The sequence below is a fragment of the Solanum lycopersicum genome, chromosome 9 (assembly GCF_036512215.1).
Source record: "Solanum lycopersicum chromosome 9, SLM_r2.1".
Taxonomy (NCBI): Eukaryota; Viridiplantae; Streptophyta; class Magnoliopsida; order Solanales; family Solanaceae; genus Solanum; species Solanum lycopersicum.
In genome coordinates, this window is record NC_090808.1 from 66,933,138 (window position 1) to 66,953,981 (window position 20,844).

General features: G+C 35.9%; 9 protein-coding genes across 10 annotated transcripts; 8 read left to right on the forward strand and 1 right to left on the reverse strand.

Moving 5' to 3' along the window:
• Positions 1-50: 50 nt before the first annotated feature.
• LOC101244528 (1-aminocyclopropane-1-carboxylate oxidase homolog) lies at positions 51-2,036 on the forward strand. The gene is made up of 3 exons (XM_004247658.5): positions 51-1,013; positions 1,144-1,465; positions 1,569-2,036. The coding sequence occupies exons 1-3, from the start codon at positions 466-468 to the stop codon at positions 1,818-1,820; spliced, it is 1,122 nt and encodes a 373-aa protein (XP_004247706.1). The 5' UTR covers positions 51-465; the 3' UTR covers positions 1,821-2,036.
• Positions 2,037-2,673: 637 nt separating this feature from the next.
• On the forward strand, positions 2,674-4,748 carry LOC101245991 (1-aminocyclopropane-1-carboxylate oxidase homolog). Its single transcript, XM_019215791.3, has 3 exons — positions 2,674-3,467; positions 3,854-4,175; positions 4,270-4,748. Exons 1-3 carry the CDS (start codon positions 2,920-2,922, stop codon positions 4,321-4,323), a joined length of 924 nt encoding a protein of 307 aa, XP_019071336.1. The 5' UTR covers positions 2,674-2,919; the 3' UTR covers positions 4,324-4,748.
• Positions 4,749-5,287: 539 nt separating this feature from the next.
• On the forward strand, positions 5,288-6,962 carry LOC101259580 (1-aminocyclopropane-1-carboxylate oxidase homolog). Of its 2 annotated transcripts, none has more exons than XM_069289067.1 (3): positions 5,288-6,033; positions 6,096-6,429; positions 6,540-6,962. In XM_069289067.1, the coding sequence occupies exons 1-3, from the start codon at positions 5,486-5,488 to the stop codon at positions 6,795-6,797; spliced, it is 1,140 nt and encodes a 379-aa protein (XP_069145168.1). In that variant the 5' UTR covers positions 5,288-5,485; the 3' UTR covers positions 6,798-6,962. The 2 variants fall into 2 exon arrangements, with proteins under 2 accessions (XP_069145168.1, XP_004247920.1); XM_004247872.5 differs by having other exon boundaries at positions 5,303-6,033; positions 6,108-6,429.
• A 12-nt stretch (positions 6,963-6,974) lies between these two features.
• Positions 6,975-9,740, forward strand: LOC101245399 (1-aminocyclopropane-1-carboxylate oxidase homolog 1). The gene is made up of 3 exons (XM_004247661.5): positions 6,975-8,335; positions 8,559-8,880; positions 9,167-9,740. The coding sequence occupies exons 1-3, from the start codon at positions 7,791-7,793 to the stop codon at positions 9,428-9,430; spliced, it is 1,131 nt and encodes a 376-aa protein (XP_004247709.1). The 5' UTR covers positions 6,975-7,790; the 3' UTR covers positions 9,431-9,740.
• A 109-nt stretch (positions 9,741-9,849) lies between these two features.
• On the reverse strand, positions 9,850-11,360 carry LOC101244810 (deacetoxyvindoline 4-hydroxylase). The gene is made up of 3 exons (XM_004247659.5): positions 10,680-11,360; positions 10,274-10,595; positions 9,850-10,196 (listed from the first exon to the last, which is right to left on the reverse strand). The coding sequence occupies exons 1-3, from the start codon at positions 11,174-11,176 to the stop codon at positions 9,957-9,959; spliced, it is 1,059 nt and encodes a 352-aa protein (XP_004247707.1). The 5' UTR covers positions 11,177-11,360; the 3' UTR covers positions 9,850-9,956.
• A 753-nt stretch (positions 11,361-12,113) lies between these two features.
• LOC101246865 (1-aminocyclopropane-1-carboxylate oxidase homolog 1-like) lies at positions 12,114-14,164 on the forward strand. The gene is made up of 3 exons (XM_004247664.5): positions 12,114-12,958; positions 13,309-13,630; positions 13,721-14,164. Exons 1-3 carry the CDS (start codon positions 12,456-12,458, stop codon positions 13,964-13,966), a joined length of 1,071 nt encoding a protein of 356 aa, XP_004247712.1. The 5' UTR covers positions 12,114-12,455; the 3' UTR covers positions 13,967-14,164.
• A 138-nt stretch (positions 14,165-14,302) lies between these two features.
• LOC101259885 (1-aminocyclopropane-1-carboxylate oxidase homolog 1-like) lies at positions 14,303-16,093 on the forward strand. The gene is made up of 3 exons (XM_004247873.5): positions 14,303-14,983; positions 15,096-15,417; positions 15,493-16,093. Exons 1-3 carry the CDS (start codon positions 14,478-14,480, stop codon positions 15,739-15,741), a joined length of 1,077 nt encoding a protein of 358 aa, XP_004247921.1. The 5' UTR covers positions 14,303-14,477; the 3' UTR covers positions 15,742-16,093.
• Positions 16,094-16,641: 548 nt separating this feature from the next.
• Positions 16,642-18,317, forward strand: LOC101247162 (deacetoxyvindoline 4-hydroxylase). Its single transcript, XM_004247665.5, has 3 exons — positions 16,642-17,265; positions 17,499-17,820; positions 17,890-18,317. Exons 1-3 carry the CDS (start codon positions 16,757-16,759, stop codon positions 18,127-18,129), a joined length of 1,071 nt encoding a protein of 356 aa, XP_004247713.1. The 5' UTR covers positions 16,642-16,756; the 3' UTR covers positions 18,130-18,317.
• Positions 18,318-19,110: 793 nt separating this feature from the next.
• On the forward strand, positions 19,111-20,596 carry LOC101260178 (deacetoxyvindoline 4-hydroxylase-like). Its single transcript, XM_004247874.5, has 3 exons — positions 19,111-19,723; positions 19,788-20,109; positions 20,189-20,596. The coding sequence occupies exons 1-3, from the start codon at positions 19,221-19,223 to the stop codon at positions 20,450-20,452; spliced, it is 1,089 nt and encodes a 362-aa protein (XP_004247922.1). The 5' UTR covers positions 19,111-19,220; the 3' UTR covers positions 20,453-20,596.
• The last annotated feature ends 248 nt before the right edge of the window (positions 20,597-20,844 follow it).

Below are 20,844 nucleotides of genomic sequence, written 5' to 3' on the forward strand. Positions count from 1 at the left end.
TTTAAATTCGTAGTAGTCTTTTAAGATTACAAAATACTAAATTTCTCACTGTAGTGGTATTATGTTGCTCGACTCAGCTATTATGTTTTCCGTGTTTAAAGGACTTGGTGCCTTATTACTCTCTTGTTCTTGTTATTTGTCGTGGATATTATTCCTACGAGTAATTTTTGTTTTAAACACAATTATATGAGAATTATGAATGTTTTGTTTTTTTCTGCTTGTCTACCTTCTATTTTTGGGACATGTGTGTGGTGAAGAGTGACAGTGGGTTCAGACAGTGACCGGTGAAAGGGACTTAAACAATTTAAAGCTTATCACGAAGATCTACTTGTTTACGGCCTCTTCTTTTTTGTGGATAGGAAGATAGTGCTTTGCATAGAGAGTAGTATTTATAGTATCGTGCGTGGCCTATTAGGTTCTAAGAGCCTTAGGAACTCTATTGTTTATAACATCGTAACAAAGAAGATGGTAGTCTCTAGCACCGATGAATTTCAGGCCACAGTTCAGAAAAGTTATGACAAAATGAGTGAGTTAAAAGCCTTTGATGATACAAAGGCTGGTGTCAAAGGACTCGTTGATGCTGGAATCACTAAAGTACCTCAAATATTCATTCTACCACCAAATAACAGGACGGAGTCCTTGGATACAAGTGAAAAACAGTTCATTTTCCCAGTCATAGACTTTGAAGGTATTGACGAGGACCCAATAAAGCGTAAAGAGATTGTGGGAAAAGTTCGAGATGCATCGGAGACATGGGGTTTCTTCCAAGTGGTAAATCATGGCATTCCAACATCTGTTCTGGAAGGAATGCTGCAAGGAACACGTGAGTTTTTTGAGCAAGATATAGAGGTTAAGAAACAATATTACACTCGAGATATCATGAAGAAGGTGGTTCATAATAGCAATTTTGATTTGTATAGCCCTTCGGTTCCAGCTGCAAATTGGAGAGACTCCTTTTGCTTTTCAATGGCTCCTAATCCTCCCAGTCCAGAAGAATTTCCAAGACCATGCAGGTATGTTTACCTAGTAATTGAATATGTAGTTTTAACTAGAAGTTCGGTACTTAAGAGCCAATCAAGCATAGCATTTCTCTTTTTAAGTATCGAGATGTGCTATTTCATTAATTTTATAAAATTGCTGCAGGGAAATACTAATGGATTACTCCAAGAATGTGATGGAATTGGGCTGTTCCTTGCTTGGATTATTGTCAGAAGGTCTCGGTCTTGATCCTTGTCATCTCGAAGATATGGATTGCGTGAAGGGGCTCGGTGTTGTGGGCCATTACTATCCACCATGCCCTCAACCAGAACTCACCATAGGCACCAATACACATTCTGATAATGATTTTATCACAGTGCTTCTACAAGATCATATCGGAGGACTCCAAGTCCTTCACCAGAATCAGTGGGTTGATATTCCTCCTACATCTGCTGCTCTTGTGGTGAATATTGGAGATCTTTTGCAGGCTAGTATTCTTTTTCTTTTCGAGTCTTGTATCGACTCAATAAGAATGAAAGTAACTCCTTATTTGGTACTGATACTAGTTGTGCTTATATTTTTTTCCACAGCTCATTTCAAATGACAAGTACACAAGTGTTGAACACAGAGTATTGTCAAATAAAGTTGGACCAAGAATATCAGTTGCAAGCTTCTTCACTACTGGTCCATTTCCATCTCCGAAGCTCTATGGACCAATTGCTGAATTGTTATCAGAAGATAATCCTCCGAAATATCGTGCAACCACAGTGACGGACTATAGTGATTACTTCCGTAAGAAGGGTTTAGATGGAACTTCTGCACTGTTGCACTTCAAGATCTAATCCTAGTAATGAAACAATTAAATGTATGATGAATATTACCGAGAATTTAACTTTTTATTATATCTTAAGCTGAAGTTTCATAGATGTTGAAACATGAACTATTATGATCTTTGCAAGATCGTACTCGTGACTGATAAGACTCATAATATAGTGTGGTGCAGAAGGTTTATGACGGATAGATGTATTTCATACTTACAAAATGTTGTTTTCTCCCTTCCTCTTGTCTAAAAATTACCCTTCTTATGAATTCAGACTCATGTCAAAGGGTCTGCATCTCAGTCCTAGTCATCTCTGTTGAACTGTTTGTAATCATCTCGTCTAAATTGTGGATAAATGTTCTAGCTGACCCTTGTAACCACTGTACCATTTGACATATGCTGATGATACCGTTATTTTTACTTCAAATGTATGGTATGAAAATTCGACAAGGCGGGGAGCATTACATCATATAGTATATCCATTGGATAGACCATGTAAGGACGACTACACGCACATGGAAATTCAAAAGTTAACAGTGCCTGGAACATGTTGAGACACAAAGAGCAGACAGACACAGACACAGTGAGTTCAAACACAACGAGCAGACTCATCTGATATCCGTATATTTTTTTTCAGTGGTGGTGGTGGTGGGGGCAGTGGATTCAGACAGTGACCAAAAGAAAGGGACTAAAAATAATTAACCCATTTTCTTTTGTTTTCTTCTGCTTCAAATATCAAGTTTGTTGGTATGAACTGTTAGATGGTGACAATTGTGGTCCAAAAGTCTAAATTAGTGGCCCTTGTTCATAAAGCAAACTAGATTCATCCCAAGTATATGAATTTAATAATAGATCATTGACAATAACTCTAACCATTGTCCAAAAGTCTAAATTAATGGCTCATTGAGCACTAAATTGGAAACCTGAGTAAAAAAGGACAGCCTCGGTGCACTAAGATCCCGCTATGCACGATAAAAAGGTCATTATATGGGCATTTTCGTCTTTCAACTTTTTTACTTTGGACCTTCCGACTTTTGATGTAAAAATATATGATGATATGATGGCCATTAGGTACTAACTGATCTCAGAAACTCTTGGTTCTTAACATCCTAGCAAAGAAGATGGTACTCTCCAGCACTAATGATTTTCAGGTCACAGTTGAGAAAAATTATGACAAAATGAGTGAATTAAAAGCGTTTGATGATACTAAGGCTGGTGTCAAAGGAATTGTTGATTCTGGAATCACTAAAGTACCTCAAATATTCATTCTACCACCAAAAAAAAGGCCGGAGTTATCGGATACAAATGAAACACAGTTCATTTTCCCTGTGATAGACATTGAAGGCATCGATGAGGACCCAATCAAGCATAAGGAGATTGTGGACAATGTTCGAGATGCATCAGAGACATGGGGTTTCTTCCAAGTGGTTAATCATGGGATTCCAACATCCGTCTTGGAAGAAATGATGCAAGGAACACGGCAGTTTTTTGAGCAAGATGTCGAGGTTAAGAAACAGTATTACAGTAGAGATACTACGAAAAGAGTGATTCACACTAGTAATTTTGATTTGTATAGCTCTTCTGTTCCAGCTGCAAATTGGAGAGACACACTTTTCTGTTTAATGGCTCCTGATCCTCCAAGTCCAGAAGAACTTCCAACAGCATGCGGGTAAATAAATGTTCTGGAAATGAACCTTTTTTCTATTTTCCCCTTCACACCCCACTGGAGGATCAATGGTGCTTCCACTTACCTTCTAGTGTGACTCGAGTGCTCAACTACTTGAGAAAGCCTCACTTGTCTGAAGATTGGCACCGAGATGTTTCGGGAACATGAATTAGAAAACCAACCAGCTTCATTTGTAACAAAAATCAACAATAAACATGACTTGTGTTGCTATGGTTACACGCTATATCTTGCAACTGGTTATGATTAATGTGTGCTCTGGTGGATTAATTCAACTAGATGTCTGGTCCCTTTGAGCCAGTTGAGTTACTTTATTTTTTTCAAAATATCGATATGTGACATTTCATCAATTTTACTTGAAATTACTGCAGAGAAATACTAATGCAATACTCTAAGGATGTGATGAAATTAGGCTTCTCCTTACTTGAATTATTATCAGAAGGTCTTGGTCTCGATCGTTGCCATCTCAAAGATATGGATTGCGCGGAGGGGCTAGGTATTTTGGGACATTACTATCCAGCATGCCCTCAGCCAGAACTCGCGATAGGGACCAACAAACACTCTGACAATGATTTTATCACCGTACTTCTACAGGATCATATCGGAGGACTTCAAGTGCTTCACCAGAATCAATGGGTTAATGTTCCTCCTACACCTGGTGCTCTTGTCGTGAACATCGGAGATCTTCTGCAGGCTAGTATACTTTGTTTTTCTAAACCATATACGACTACAATCAATAAGAGGCACTGATATCATTTGTTTAATTTTTTTTGTTGCTATTTTTCAGCTTATATCAAATGACAAGTACATAAGTGTTGAGCACAGAGTATTGGCAAATTAAGTTGGACCAAGAATATCAGTGGCATGCTTCTTCTACACAGGTTCAATGCCATCTTCCAAGCTTTATGGACCGATTACTGAATTGTTATCGGAAGATAATCCTCCAAAATATCGCGCAACCACAGTGAAAGACTACCGTGACTACTTCCGCAAAAAAGGTCTAGATGGAACTTCTACATTGTCGCATTACAGGATCTAATCCTAATGTAACAATTCAATTTATGATACGAACTGAGACTTTTACTTTGGATGCTTGTCGGGATGGTTATTATCTATTGTATTGTATCGTATTGTTACTTGAAATACAATGTTTATTTGTATTGTTACTTAAGTTTTGTTGTATCGTATTGTGTAATCCATCGTTATATGATGACCTAAGATCCCATTTTATGTAATATAACAAACAATTTGGTGTGTTCATGTCAATTATCCGTTACCTTTTTTTCTTCTCAGTTTTTCTTTGCTACTTATTTAACTAGACTCTGAACATATGTGTTGCACGTATATCTTATGACAATTATTACCAAATAGCTATATTTTATCACTTTTTTGTTTAAATGTAAAATAGAAATTAAAAAAAAAAGAGAAACTTACATTAGATCATTTGAAATGAGAACATAATGTACTTCAAACTTTCCAATTGATTGCTATTTCATTAATCTTATTGATTAGCATATCAATTTTGCTCAGACGTATTTGTATCAATAAATTCATTAAATATATACATATATAATTTACAACCTAGTTATTGTCACTTTAAAAAGTTGTTATTGCAAAATTCAGAGCTCATAAAGTTAAAATGCTAGCTTCGCCTCTGTCGAGGTTGCACATGCTCAACTCTTTACAATTTTGAGATTACACACACAAAAAAAAAAGAAAATACTCAACTGTACATGTGATTGTGCAGACTAAGTCTTAAACTATGATATTTGGGACAACAAGTTTTTATTAAAAAAAAGACTGTCATGTGATTGTACAATGTTAATCATAAACTATAAAAATGAGGACTCCTTGTTTTTATAAAACTATAGATTAGTTTTTATATTTCAATAAACTATGCTTGACTGTTCATATGGCTCTTTAAACAAATCTAACAATTTTGAGGTAAGATTTGAAGTATCCTCTCAACTCTAGAGTTACGAGCCCGAGGATTTTGAGAAAAAATGATGAAAGTCTCTAGCACTGATGATTTTGAGGCAAGAGTTCCGGGAAGTTATGACAGAATGAGTGAATTAAAAGCCTTTGATGATACTAAAGCTGGTGTCAAAGGAATCGTTGATGCTGGAATAACTGAAGTGCCTCGGATATTCGTTCAGCCAACTAAAATAGAGGAATGTGTAAGAAATTGTGAAACAAAGTTCATTTTTCCAGTGATAGATCTTGAAGGCATCGATAAAGATCCAATAAAGCATAAAGAGATTGTAGACAGAGTTCGAGATGCATCGGAGACGTGGGGTTTCTTCCAAGTGGTTAATCATGGAATTCCATTATCTGTCATGGAAGAAATGTTGCAAGGAACACGACGATTCTTTGAGCAACATGTTGATATCAAGAAACAATATTACACTCGAGATAATACCAAAAAAATAGTTCATGTTAGTAATTTTGATTTGTATAGCCCTTCTGTTCCGGCTACGAATTGGAGAGACTCAATTTTCTGTTTAATGGCTCCGAATCATCCTAGTCCAGAGGAATTGCCAACAGCATGCAGGTATGTTATGTTATGGTTTTTATTTTCAGTTCTTGATATTTCACGTTTCATCGATTTTATAGTAATTGCTGCAGGGAAATACTAATGGAGTTCTCTAATCATGTCATGACATTGGGAAAATCCTTGTTTGAATTATTGTCGGAGGGTTTAGGTCTTAATCCATCTCATCTGAATGATATTGATTGCGCTGAGGGGCTCCGCGTTTTGGGACATTATTATCCAGCATGCCCTCAGCCAGAACTCACTATAGGAACCAACAAACATTCTGACAATGATTTTATCACCGTGCTTCTACAAGATCAAATAGGAGGACTACAAGTACTTCACGAGACTCAGTGGATTGATGTTCCTCCTACACCTGGTGCTCTTGTCGTGAACATTGGAGATCTTCTGCAGGTTATTCTTACACATTCTGAAAACAATTGGAACTTTTTCCGAAAAAATGAATATGAAACTTTGTTTGCTAGTAAAACCAATTGTTCTTATTCTGGTTTTTGTTTTTTCAGCTCATATCAAATGACAAGTACCTAAGTGTTGAGCATAGAGTATTGTCAAATAAAGTTGGACCAAGAATATCAGTAGCTTGCTTCTTCTACACTGGTTCATTGCCTACTACCAAGCTTTATGGACCAATTAAGGAGTTGTTGTCAGACGATAGTCCTCCAAAATATCGCGCAACCACAGTGAAAGACTATGCTGATTACTTCCGTGAGAAAGGTCTAGATGGAACTTCTGCATTATTGCATTACAAGATCCAGCCGTAGCTACGTAATAACACATTGGAAAGTAGGATGAGAGAATCTATATTGTGATGTTCTATAGTAATATATATCATAAGCTACTTGCTTAAGTTTTTCAAGAGAATAAACTCCGTTTCCTTGAGCTACTTATCTTTAGTTTTATTTGAAGAATGATTCTGTTTCTTGTTAATCGCCTTTTTTTTTACATTTCGTCCTTGTCCTCTGCAATTGAATAGTAGCTATTAGTTTCTCTGCTACAAATTGAACAGAATATAACAAAATCCAATTAGTGCCAAAAGATTATGTGAACTAAGTCAAAAGAGAAATAGTCTTGAATCATAATTTGTATATCTCCCTTTGTCCTGTAATTTCTTGGCTTTGCATTGCGATCGAATCTGGTTGCAGAAAAGTTAATAGGAATATATTAACTTCTCTTATAATATATAAGCACCCTTGTTATATATACACCTACTTATTTTCGATCCTAACATCTATAACACGAAATAAATGTCGAAATTTATGTTTGAGTTATACATTGTCAATATTTTTAGCTTTCTGAGTTGTCTCTGGCTTCAATGATGTCCAATTATATTCCAGATGTGAAATGCCACTTCTGAGACTTGTTTTTCCTACTTACTAGGGAAATCATTTTCCGAAGAACTTTTGACCTAGAGAAAATATTTTCCGAAGAATTTTGACCAACTGAACATGTGCTCTTCATGTTTTCGGTCTTTTTAAAAGAGAAAGTAATGTAACAAAATATTTCAAAATTCTGTTGTTATTTGAACAAGACAAAACTTATTATAATCTTAATAGTTCCAAAGTTGTCTGTAATACAGTATGTCTGCCTTTGTCCTGGAGCTTCTTGGCTTTGCATTGTGATGGAATCTGATTCCATAAAAACTATATTATAATATCAATTTTGTGAGTACCCCTATTATATTCCCATTTTATTATTATGTCTGTAATGAATCTTGATTTCATACTCAACAAGAGTTTTCCTCTACAAGGAGAAAAATGGTTGTCTCAAGAAATGAAAGTATCGAGCACGATGACAGTTCAGAATATGATAGAAAAAGTGAAGTGCATTTATTTGATGATTCAAAGATGGGGGTAAAAGGACTACTAGATGCCGGTGTCACAAAGTTACCACGTATATTCTTACACAACGAGTATGTGAGTGAAAAGAAATCGGACCCTGATGTTACTAGTAAGTTTAGCATTCCTGTAGTAGATTTTCAAGGCTTGGAAAATAGTGCAGCTGAACGAGCTGATATTGTTCGAGAAATAAAGAATGCTTGTGAAAACTGGGGATTTTTCCAGATTGTACATCATGAAATCCCATCAAGTATTAAGGAGAAAGTACTAGAAGGCGTTCGTCATTTTCATGAGCAGGATTCTGAGGTGAAGAAAGAGTTCTACTCACGTGATGTTACAAGGAAGGTCACTTACAATAGCAATTTTGATCTACTCAAATCGCCAACAGCTAATTGGAGGGACACCCTTTACTGTGTCATGGATCCTAATCCTCCTGATCCTGAAGAAATTCCCAATGTTTGCAGGTACAAAATGTTATGAGAGAGACAAAGAGTCGTTTAGACAAAATCCGTATGGTTAAACCTATGAAATATATTTCTTAAGGGGTGTGCAAAAGTCTTAAAAATTTGACTCGGAACAAATTATGAACTAGTTATATGTTTCCTTATCATCATGGTAATGTTCAAATATGCTTGGATTTTTCCAATATAATCTCTGCTTTATTGGATGCATTTTTTGACATTACAGAGAAGTTTTGATCGAATACACGAAGTATATCATGAAACTGGGACTTACTCTCTTTGAGCTACTCTCTGAGGCTCTACAACTCAAATCAGATCACTTGAAAGACATGGAATGTGCCGAGGGGCTGTTCATCACCGGTCATTATTATCCAGCATGCCCTGAACCAGAACTGACTTTAGGCCTTAGCGGTCACACGGATAGTGGCTTCTTAACTATTGTATTACAGGATCAAATTGGTGGCCTCCAAGTCTTTCATAAAGATCAATGGGTTGACGTTCCTTTCTTACCTGGAGCTCTAATAGTGAACATTGGAGATCTTATGCAGGCAAGTAAACATTTGTAAATTGAGCTTGATGTATAAATACACGGACTTAAAGTTATATATATTGGCATCGAAAACAAATTTTGATACTAGCAGTTCACGGTTATAGCTGGTTGTTACACTGATTTTCAGGCTATTATAACCTTATCAGTCTTGTTATAAAATGTTACCTATTATTCTAGGTGTAAGAAATGTATATGTTGTCTGTGCACATAACTTGAACTCTTTATGTAAACGTCAAGAACTTGATTAATGAATTCACTAGTTTCCATTTTTTTTGGTTTTGCAGCTCATCACAAATGACAAGTTCAAAAGTGTTCTTCACAGAGTTTTGGCGAAAAATGTAGGACCAAGAATTTCAGTGGCAAGTTTTTTCAGAATGCATTTTCAAGAAGGAAGTGAATCGAGATTATATGGTCCGATCAAGGAGTTGTTATCCGAAGAAAACCCTCCAATCTACCGGGAAACAAGCAGAAAAGAGTATGTGATGCGTCTATACAACAAAGGGCTTGATGGAACTTCGTTATTGTCACCTTTCAAATTGCAGAAATAGTCGAAAGGATTTACAGATATGTTTCAACATCTTCTCAGGACTTTACCATTTCTTTCGGAATTCTTCATTACGCTTTACCTTATTGTCAAGTGTCTCGTGTTGGTTGAGCCGTTGAGGGATGATCGATCAGGTTTTTATATCCTTACAAGGTCCTACTCAATCATCACCTCATGAGTAAGTTTCGAAGGTCCATTTTTTTTTTGAGTTAACTTCTCAGACCGTGTTTCAACTAATAGTTTGTAGCTCAGAAAGTCACTCAATATTGTCCTGTAATATAAAACTCACTCAACAATTGTCATTTCACCTACAAGATCACTCAACTATATCACTATATCCCCTATAAAATCACTTATAATCGTATCCTCAAAACAGATTGTTTGGCTAATTAAGACAGCAATGAATAGCGATCACTTGAAATATTATGGAACAGATCCCTTTTTATTTGAAAATAAAGAGCAGAATACGAAAGACGACATTTATTGTACAGCGAATCACAAACTCTGACATTGTGGTGCTCGGTCTCTCTTCACAGTCTGAAAAGATCAAGAGTATTAACAGGCTGGGAGAAATACTTAGCAGTATAATCAGCTGCTAGAAAGTCTTTATATAGTGCGGGGTTTTCTTCAGATATGAGCTCTTTGATTGGACCATATATCTTCGGAGGTGTAGAACTTCCAGTGAAGAAGCTTGCCGCTGAAATCCTTGGTCCTACCTTATTTGCTACAACTCTATGAATTGCACTAACAAACTTGTCATTTGATACGATCTGTTATAAAATCAGATTGAGATGAGTAACAATTTGTTAGGAAATGAGAACAAAAAGTTGTGTTTTGTTTGCCAAACCTGAAGAAGGTCACCAATATTAATAACCAAACCATGTTCAATCGGTTCAACATCAGCCCATTGGTTATCACGCATGACTTGGAGCCCACCGCTCTGATCTTGAAGCAGAACGGTAAGGAAAACAGGATCTGTATGCTTACCGGTACCAAGAGTCAGCTCTGGCTGTGGACATGCCGGGTAGTAATGACATGCCAACATTAGTCCTTTGTTACAATCCGCGGCTTTCAAGTGGTCAGGTTTTAGCCCAAGAGCTTCTGATAGTAAGCCAAGAAGAATGTCCCCTAGTATTATAACATGATTTTTGTACTCAACCAATATTTTCCTGGACATTACGAAAAGATCAAACATATCAAGATTTAATGCAAAAAACTTCAACACCCTGTGCGCGTAAAACATACATAATTACCTGCAAACTTCTGGTATTTCTTCAGGTTCAGAAACTGACTTAGAGATATACAATGTATCCTTCCAGGTTGCATTTCTACCTTTTGTTGTCAACAGTTGAAGATTACTCTCAAATCTAACTCCTCGTCTTGGATCAGACGAATAGTACTCTTTCTTCACTTCGACATCTTGTTCATGAAATTTACGAGTTCCATCAATCATTCCTTCCAAAACACTTGAAGGAATCCCATGATTTATCAGTTGAAAAAATCCCCATTTCTCAGATGCATCCCTTATTTCATCGACAATCTTCTTACGTCGATCTTCAACTTCTATGCCACTTAGATCCACCACTGGAACCTGTAGAGTTGACCTGCACATATTCAACTCCTCAGCAAGTTCATGAGATGGCCTAATGAAAATTCTTGGAATCTCGACTATTCCTGAATCAACTAGTCCTTTAACACCGGCCTTTGTATCATCAATAGCCTTTTTCTCAATCGATGGATCATATTCCATCTCAATTACGAATCGATAGCGTCTAGCTAGTTCAATGAAAAAAATGATATGACTTCCAAAATAATTGGACGATAGTGGTCAGCAGACAAGCTCGTTCTAGAGATTTATCATAACAATTATTTATTGATCGGTCAAATAAACATGTTAAAGTCAGCTCAACTTTCATATAAAATTATTGTGGGTCCTTTTGGATATTAATAAAAAATATGTCGGCCATTTCTAGTTTTTTTATATTATATATAGTTGAAGACTAATGAAGTTTGATTTTGTCAAGTTTAACTTTTCCACGCTAAAACGCTTATAAAAATATATCAATCAATTTATTAAGTTAGATTATCTTATAAATTAGCGCATATTAAAAAAAATGACAAATTCATTTTATGTTCTATAATATATGTGCTATAATATATTCGCACAGAGTAGGTGATGTAACACCACCTCTTTTTTTAGTTAAAAATTGATTGGTTTTTTTTTCTTGTCAATGGCATTTCAGTAATTTTATTATTTATTTAAGGGCAAATGTGTCAGATATTATAACATTTCTTCTTTCTTTCATATTTGTACTTTGTTTAATCCGTTAGTCTTCCACACCTTTTTTTCTTTCTCTAGCTCTTTCATATTTTATATATTTTTTCCGTTTTGCTTCAAAATTTCTCTAGCGATATCAAGCTATAAGTTCTTCTATTTTTCATTTGTTTCGTTTTCTACTTATCGATGTTTAAAATAGTGAACAAATAAAAATGAACAAATAAAATATTTAAAATAATGAACAAATAAAAATGAAGGACAGAATACGTAATAGATCATAAAAAGAATTATTCTTCCTATTAAAAGTTAAGTAACTTATTATGTTCGTTGGTCAAATTAATTTACTTTCATTTATTGAAAATTTGATAATACTAAATAAGGATATAATGATAAATTTACCTACTTTCTTAAGGAGTCTGGACCTAAAATGGTGACAACTTAATAGGAACGGAGGAGTATTATTATGTGGTTGTTACCAGTTCCTTATTAGTTGAGCCGAGGGTCCTCCAAAAACCGTCTCCTTACCTCCATGATTACGAGGTAGAGGTATGATCTGCATATACTCTACCCTCCTTAGACCCCACTGCTCGGATTTCACTAAATATGCTTTTTGAATATTGATTCACATTGGATCACATTATTTATGAGCACAAGTTGACTTTTAACTAACTTATTTATTGCTCAAGAATCTTTCCCTTATTGAAATTAAGAACACATATGTCCAGAATTGCAGTCTCAAGCTGAATTAACAATGGAATATGATCGCTTGATGGAATTAAAAGCGTTTGATGATACAAAAACTGGTGTTAAAGGATTAGTTGATTCCGGAATTGTGGAAATTCCAAGAATATTCATTAGGCCATCTGATGAACTTGTTCAAGAGTTGACTCATGGTAAGCCAACTCTGCATTGTCCTGTGATAGATTTCAGTGGCATAGAAGTTCAAGATCATCGTAACAAGGTTGTCGATGAAATAAGGGAAGCATCAGAAAAGTGGGGATTTTTCCAACTGATAAATCATGGGATTCCTTCAAGTGTATTGGAAAGAATGATTGATGGGATTCGTAAATTTCACGAACAAGATGCTGAGGTAAAGAAAGAGTACTATTCGCGTGATTTCACATCGAGAAGAGTAAGATATGAGAGCAACTTTGATCTTTATCAATCGAAATCTGCAAACTGGAGGGATACATTGAACATTTCTTTGCTACATTCAAGTCATATCGAACCAGAAGAACTACCAGCAGTTTGCAGGTAAGTTTATATTGATCTTCTGTTCTTGAATTTCGTGCCTTTGATTTTTCATGGAGTAGTTAGATCAGTTGCTTGGACAGGCTTCTCGTTAATTATGTGATTACGTATCTAAAAACTTAAGTTGTTAGAGAGGATATACCTTAATCCACTTAATTATATCTTCAACACGTACCAGTGAGATTTGAACTCAGCGCCTCTACCTACTCTGTTACCATATTGAATTTTGTGAACATCTCGTCAAAAAAGCTCAAGTTGTTAGAAAGGATAGTGTTTTATTCACGGAATTATATGTAGTACAATTCTTGACATGTTAGGCTATATTATATCTGAAATTGTTTTTCTATATCCAGGAACGTAATTGTTGAGTATATAAATCACGTTACAAAGCTAGGAGAAACTATATTCTGCATTTTATCAGAAGCGCTCGGGCTAAAACCAGATCACTTGAAAGAAATGGAATGTAATAAAGGAAAATCAGTAGTATGCCATTACTATCCAGCATGCCCACAGCCAGAGCTAACTCTTGGCGCTGCGAACCATACAGATCCTTCTTTCCTTACTGTTCTGCTTCAAGATCAAATTGGTGGCCTTCAAGTCCTGCACAATAACCAATGGATCGATGTTAAACCGGTATCACAAGGATTGGTTGTTAATATTGGCGAAGCACTTCAGGTTTGTAATGGAAAAAAAAAAAACTTTTCTTAGTCTGGTTTATCTTCTAGACAAAATTGTCCAACTTATTTCAATTTGGTTTTGTCACAGATCCTATCAAATGACAAGTTTGTGAGTGCTAATCATAGAGTTTTAGCGAATGGGGTAGGACCAAGAATGTCAGTGGCATGCTTCTTCAATGGTAGTTTTGCACAACCAAAGATCTACGGTCCAATCAAGGATCTAATATCAGATGAAAATCCCCTTTTGTATAAAGAATTTACAGTAACTGATTACATTGCTAAGTTTATGTCCAGGCCTCTTGGTACATCTGCACTTGACCTTTTTAGACTCTGACGAAACATAAAAAATCTACATTACCAAGCAGCGACAAACGCCATCAGTATAGTCCTTCTAAAGACCGATGATTGTTGTTGATTAAAGTATGTTTTCATTTGTAATAATGTTTTACATACGAGTACTGGAAGAATATGCAGCTTATCCCTTTATATGTAAGCATTTCATATTGAATAAAATATCAGCATTTTGTTTGGATATTTTAGGTTACTCTGCACTCTTTCTGTTTCCGATGTGTGAAATATATTTTAATCATATGATCAGCCTTCTTTCTTCTTTTGTGTCTAACCCCAATAGGATTTTTCAGAGATCCATGTGGTGGATCTTTGGTTTCTTTTCAGTATGTCCACCTAACTTCATTAGTTTATACTTTATAGTAAAAAACATTAAAGTACTATTTTAACGAATTCTAGGACAAAGTGATTCCCCAGATCTGCAGTCTTAACTTCAAACTAATTATTAGGATATATTCAAGAGTTGCCTTGCTGAAGAGTCTAAAGGTGAACTAGAAATGGATTATGATCCATCGGATGAGGTAAAGGCTATTGATGGTACAAAGGCTGGTATTAAGGGACTAGTTGATTCTGGAATAGTCGAGATTCCAAGAATTTTCATTCGGCCACCTCATGAACTTGCTGAGGAGTTGAATATGTGCAAGTCGACTCTACAGGTTCCGGTGGTGGATCTAAGTGGCATAGAAGTTGAAGATCGACGTAAGAAGATTGTCGATGAAATAAGGGATGTATCTGAGAAATGGGGCTTTTTCCAAGTGATAAATCATGGGGTTCCTTCAAGTGTTTTGGAAGGAATGATCGATGGGACTCGTAAATTTCATGAACAAGATGTTGAAGTGAAGAAAGAGTACTATTCATCTGATCCAACCAGAGGTGTTAGATATGAGAGCAATCTTCAAGTGTTGACAAACAAAGGAAGGACTGCAACATGGAAGGATTCATTACATATCTCTGCGCTAGTTTCTGGATACGTTGAACCTGAAGAAATACCACCAGTTTGCAGGTAACTCTGTATTTTATGCGCTTGATTTTAATTCTACATCTGTCATTTTTAAGCGTACAATGTGTTGAAGTTTTTGTAACTTAGTAATCTCTGATCTTTTCCTAATATCCAGGAGAACATTCCTTGAGTACAAAAATCATGTCACAAAACTAGGGGACGTTCTTCTTGGCTTACTATCAGAAGCTCTTGGGCTAAAATCTGACCACTTGAAAGCTGCGGAATGTGACAAAGGACTAGCGTTGGCATGCCATTACTACCCGGCATGCCCACAACCAGAGCTAACTCTTGGTAGTGGTAAGCATACAGATCCTGTTTTCTTTACCATTCTGCTTCAAGATCAGATTGGTGGGCTCCAAGTCATGAATGATAATCAATGGGCCGATGTTGAACCGATTGAACATGGTCTCGTTGTTAATATTGGTGACCTTCTTCAGGTTTGCAACAAAACCAAACTTTTAATTCTCATTTCCTTACAAACTGTTACTCATCTCCATCTGATTTTGTAACAGATCCTATCAAATGACAAGTTTGTAAGTGTGATTCATAGAGTTGTAGCGAAAAATAGAGGACCAAGGATTTCAGTGGCTTGCTTCTTCACTGGAGTTTCTTCACCTCCGAAGATGTATGGTCCAATCAAAGAGCTCATATCAGAAGAAAACCCCCCACTATATAAAGACTTTCTAGTAGCTGATTACTTCGATAAGTATTTGTCCAGGCCACTTGATAATAATACTGGTCTTGATCTTTTCAGACTGTGAATAGAGACCGATAGCCACATCGCCAAGATGCAGCGAAAATAACCATATACCATCAGGAAATACTATCATCATTCAGACAGAACAATGTCAGTGTTTGCAATTCACAGTACAATAATCTTATTTTAACAATGTCTTTCTTATTCTGCTGTTTATTTTCAAATAATGTTATGCACTATCATATCCTTCTCGCAAAATTAGATCAGTTATGTATGGGATCCAGTGGATGTCTTTCTTATTCTGCTGTTTATTTTCAAATAATGTTATGCACTATCATATCCTTTTAGCATTCAAGTGATCACTATTAACTGATCTCTTAGTTGTTTTAGCTTCAATACATATTTCACATTGTTAATATTATTTGAGTCTGAACCAAGAAACTGCGTGTTCTTTATGTACGAGACGTTAACACGTCCTAATCTACTAGGCAACAAACGCCATCGGTGTAGTCTTTCATAAAACCTATGATTATTCTTATCTGTACAATAATATTTTACACATGAGTACTGGAGAAATATGCAGCTTATCCCCATTATTTATTCTGCACTCTTTCTGTTACCAATGTGTGAACTTTTTTTTAATCATATGGTCAGCCTTCTTACTCCTTTTGCATCTAACCCCAATGTATTTATGGTTTCTTTGCAATATGTCCACCTAACTTCATTAGTATATAGTAAAAAAAAAACATTAAACTAATATTTACAGAATTCTAGGACAGAGTGATACCAAGATCTACAGTCTTTAACTTCAAACTAATGATAAAACATATACTCCCTCTGTCCCTTTTACTTTTCATTTTCGACAAGTCGATAATTTTTTTTTTACCTATTATACCGGTGATTTATTCAGAGAGATAATGTTTTTGGAAAGGGTTGAACCACGGGGTAAAATGATAAACTCAGTAGCAAGTCAAAAATGGACAATTAAATAGAGACAACGTGCGTATGTTTCTTCTGAATATTCAAGAGTTGACCTTGTTTAAATTAAGAAGAAAATTTATCCGGCACTGAAGAGTCTCATGGAATATGAACCATCGGATGAGGTAAAGGCTATTGATGATACAAAGGCTGGTGTTAAGGGACTTGTTGATTCTGGAATAGTCGAGATTCCACGAATTTTCATTAAGCCATCTCATGAACTTGCTGAGGAGTTAAATATGTGCAAGTCAACTCTACAGGTTCCAGTGGTGGATCTCAGTGGCTTAGAAGTTGAAGATGGGCGTAAGAAGATTGTAGATGAAATAAGGGAAGCATCTGAGAAATGGGGATTTTTTCAACTGATAAATCATGGGGTTCCTTCAAGTGTTTTGGAAGGAATGATTGATGGGACTCGTAAATTTCATGAGCAAGATGTTGAAGTGAAAAAAAAGTACTATTCGTCTGATCCAACAGCTAGACGAGTTAGATATGATAGCAATCTTCTTCAGTACAAAACAAAAGGAAAGACTGCAAACTGGAAGGATTCATTATACATCTCTGGCCTAATTTCTGGTCACATTGAACCTGAAGAGATACCAGAAGTTTGCAGGTAACTATGTTTTTTCCGCACTTGAATTTCAATTCTATATCTGTCCTGTTTGATGCATACACAGTGTTGATGTTTTTGCATTATATCTTCAGACTTATGAATTAGAGGTCAGTGTCTCAGTATAGTGGTTTATCTTCATTTCTCGTTGATAATTAGATACGTGTTGCCAGTGGCAGATCTAGAGTAGAAATTCCTAATGTCTTATTGATCTCTTATTTTTTCCTAATGTCCAGGAAAACATCCCTCGAGTACATAAATCATGTCATAAAATTAGAAGACATTCTTCTTGGCTTACTATCAGAAGCTCTCGGGCTAGAGTCAAACCACTTGAAAGCCACCGAATGTGACAAAGGACAAATGTTGGCATGCCATTATTACCCGGCATGCCCACAGCCAGAGCTAACTCTTGGTACTGGTAAGCATACAGATCCTGTTTTCCTTACGATTCTGCTTCAAGATCAAAGTGGCGGGCTCCAAGTCATGTGTGATAACCAATGGGCCGATGTTACACCGATTAAACATGGTTTGGTTGTTAATATTGGTGACCTTCTTCAGGTTTGCAACAAAACACAACTTCTTTTGTTCTCACAAATTGTTACTCAACTCAAACTGATTTTGTAACAGATCGTATCAAATGACAAGTTTGTAAGTGCAACTCATAGAGTTGTAGCAAATAAGGTAGGACCAAGGATTTCAGTGGCATGCTTCTTCAGTTCGGAATCTCCAAAGATGTTCAGTCCAATCAAAGAGCTCATATCGGAAGAAAATCCCCCACTATATAAAGACTTTATAGTAGCTGATTATCTCGCTAAATTTTTCTCCAAACCTCTTGATAAGACTGGTCTTGATCTTTTCAGACTGTGAATAGAGACCGAGCACAACGTCACCAAGCAGCAGCAAAATCCATCAGAAAAGACTATCATCCATATCGATCAGATTTTGTGATTCACAGTACAATGATAAACAGATTATTTTCATTTATGTATCCTTCAACTTGTTCCTCTAATAATGTTATACATTATCAAATCAGTTCCATTGGATCTTTCAAGTGATCATGGCCTAGTATGCAGTTTCAACATCGACTTATTATTGCCCATATAAACCTACTTTATTAACCGTCATTGGTTTAATTAGATAACCAACTAGATACATTTCTAACTTCACATAATTATCATGTCTTAATTTCATGTTTATGCTCTTATAATTCTAACTCTTCACGTTGACAATAAATAAATATGTTGTTGTAAGAATCAACTATAAACTCGAGGCAAAAAAAAAAGTTACCCCTAAATGAAATTTCTTGTCTGTGACCTCAATTTTGTTGGTAGCCTGCATGCTTACTTCCAAAAAATGTGTCATGATTTTAGTTTATTTTGGGTGTACTTATTAATATAAGTTGTCCTATTAAACAAAGAAAACGTCATCAAGTCCAATCTTGCAACAATTACTATAGTTAGGTAGTAGCTACAATATTGGCTACGCGTTCGAATAAATCAATATTTTTTGTTTACATTATTATATATTTGTACTATGAAATCTATCCAATATGTATAAATAAAAATATTTAATTGAATAGTATTTTAGTATTTGCAAATGCTCTGTTTTGGCATTTGTATTTTCCTAAAATTTAAAATATTTGAAGTAAAATCATGATGCAAGTGTCTACTTGTATAGTTGGACGACATAGATATCATGTGAGACCAAGTTAAAGGGCATATTTATGTATCATGTCATACAATAAGAGGGTACATCGCCCCTGTGTAGCTTGAGCTCGTGTCACGGAAGGAGGCCATCGATGACCAAGTAACATTAAATATCTCTTTGTTGTATTGTTGGTGTCTAATTATAGAAATATTACGTACTACATTGACGTCAATCTAATTAAAATATATATATGTAGAGTTAGTGAGCCTTGTTGAAAATAAGAAGGAAGACGATCTGGAAGTGAATTAGCAATGGATTATGAAGAAGGATGGGCTGAGATAAAGGCTATTGACGATACAAAGGCTGGTGTTAAGGGACTCGTCGATACTGGAGTAGTCGAGATTCCAAGAATTTTCGTTAGGCCACCTCATGAACTTGCTGAGGAATTGAATATGTGCAAGTCGTCAACTCTACAGGTTCCGGTGGTTGATCTAAGTGGCGTAGAATTTGAAGATCGACGTAAGAAGATTGTTGATGAAATAAGGGAAGCATGTGAGAAATGGGGATTTCTCCAGGTGATAAATCATGGGATTCCTTCAAGTGTTTTGGAAGGAATGATCGATGGGATTCGTAAATTTCATGAACAAGATGTTGAAGTGAAGAAAGAGTACTATTCGTCTGATCTAACTCGAGAAGTTAGATACGATAGTAATCTTCACGTGTACAAAACAAAAGGAACAAGTGTTAGCTGGAAAGATACACTCTTCATCTCTGCTGTAGTTTCTAAACCCGAACAAATACCACGAGTTTGCAGGTAAATACTCTGCACTTGAATTTCAATTCTATCTCTCCTGTTTAATGTTTATGGTCATTTTCAGGAAAACATCCCTCGAGTACATAAATCATGTCAAGAAACTAGCCGACATTCTTCTTGGCTTACTATCAGAAGCTCTTGGGCTAAAACCTGACCACTTGAAAACCGCGGAATGTGATAAAGGACAAGTGTTGGCATGCCATTACTACCCGGCATGCCCACAACCAGAGCTAACTCTTGGTACCGCTAAGCATTCAGATCCTAGCTTCATTACGATTGTGCTTCAAGATCAGAGTGGTGGGCTACAAGTCATGCATGACAACCAATTAGCCGATGTTACACCGATTAAACATGGTTTGGTTGTTAATATTGGTGACCTTCTTCAGGTTTGCAACAAAAAACATAACTTTTTCGTTCTGATTTTTTCACAAATTTGTTACTCATTTGAATCTAATTTTGTAACAGATCCTATCGAATGACAAGTTTGTAAGTGCAAATCATAGAGTTGTAGCAAACAAAATACGACCAAGGATTTCAGTGGCATCCTTCTTCAATGGTCTTTTAGCACCTTCAAAGATGTATGGTCCAATCGAAGAGCTCATATCTGAAGAAAACCCCCCACTATATAAAAATTTTCAAGTAGTTGATTATGTTACCAAGTTTTTCTCGAAGCCTCTCGATGAGACTGCTCTTGATCTTTTCAGACTGAAGAGAGACAGATCACCATAAACCATCAGATAAAAGAACAATGCCAGAGTTTGTGATTTTCTGTACAATAAATGTCGTTTTTTTTTCCAAATAAAGGGATAATAATGTATGGACTATCATCATTAATCATCCCCTTTTAACAAATATCGCATCAGTTTCGTATGAGATCCATTGTATCTTCGAGGTTTTGGTTATTCAACTTATAAGTTAGGATCTTTTCACTAATATCATCATAGTATGATGACGATGATGTTGTTATTCAGCGTTCTTGCTTCTGCATCTTTTCAAAAGTCATGTGGGCATTTATGATTTACAAAAACATACCTAGTAATTCCAGTAGTGGAGTCTACACAGACCTTACATTCTTTCCGATACACCCCTTAAGGAAAAGCATACACTGAAAAAAAGGAGGA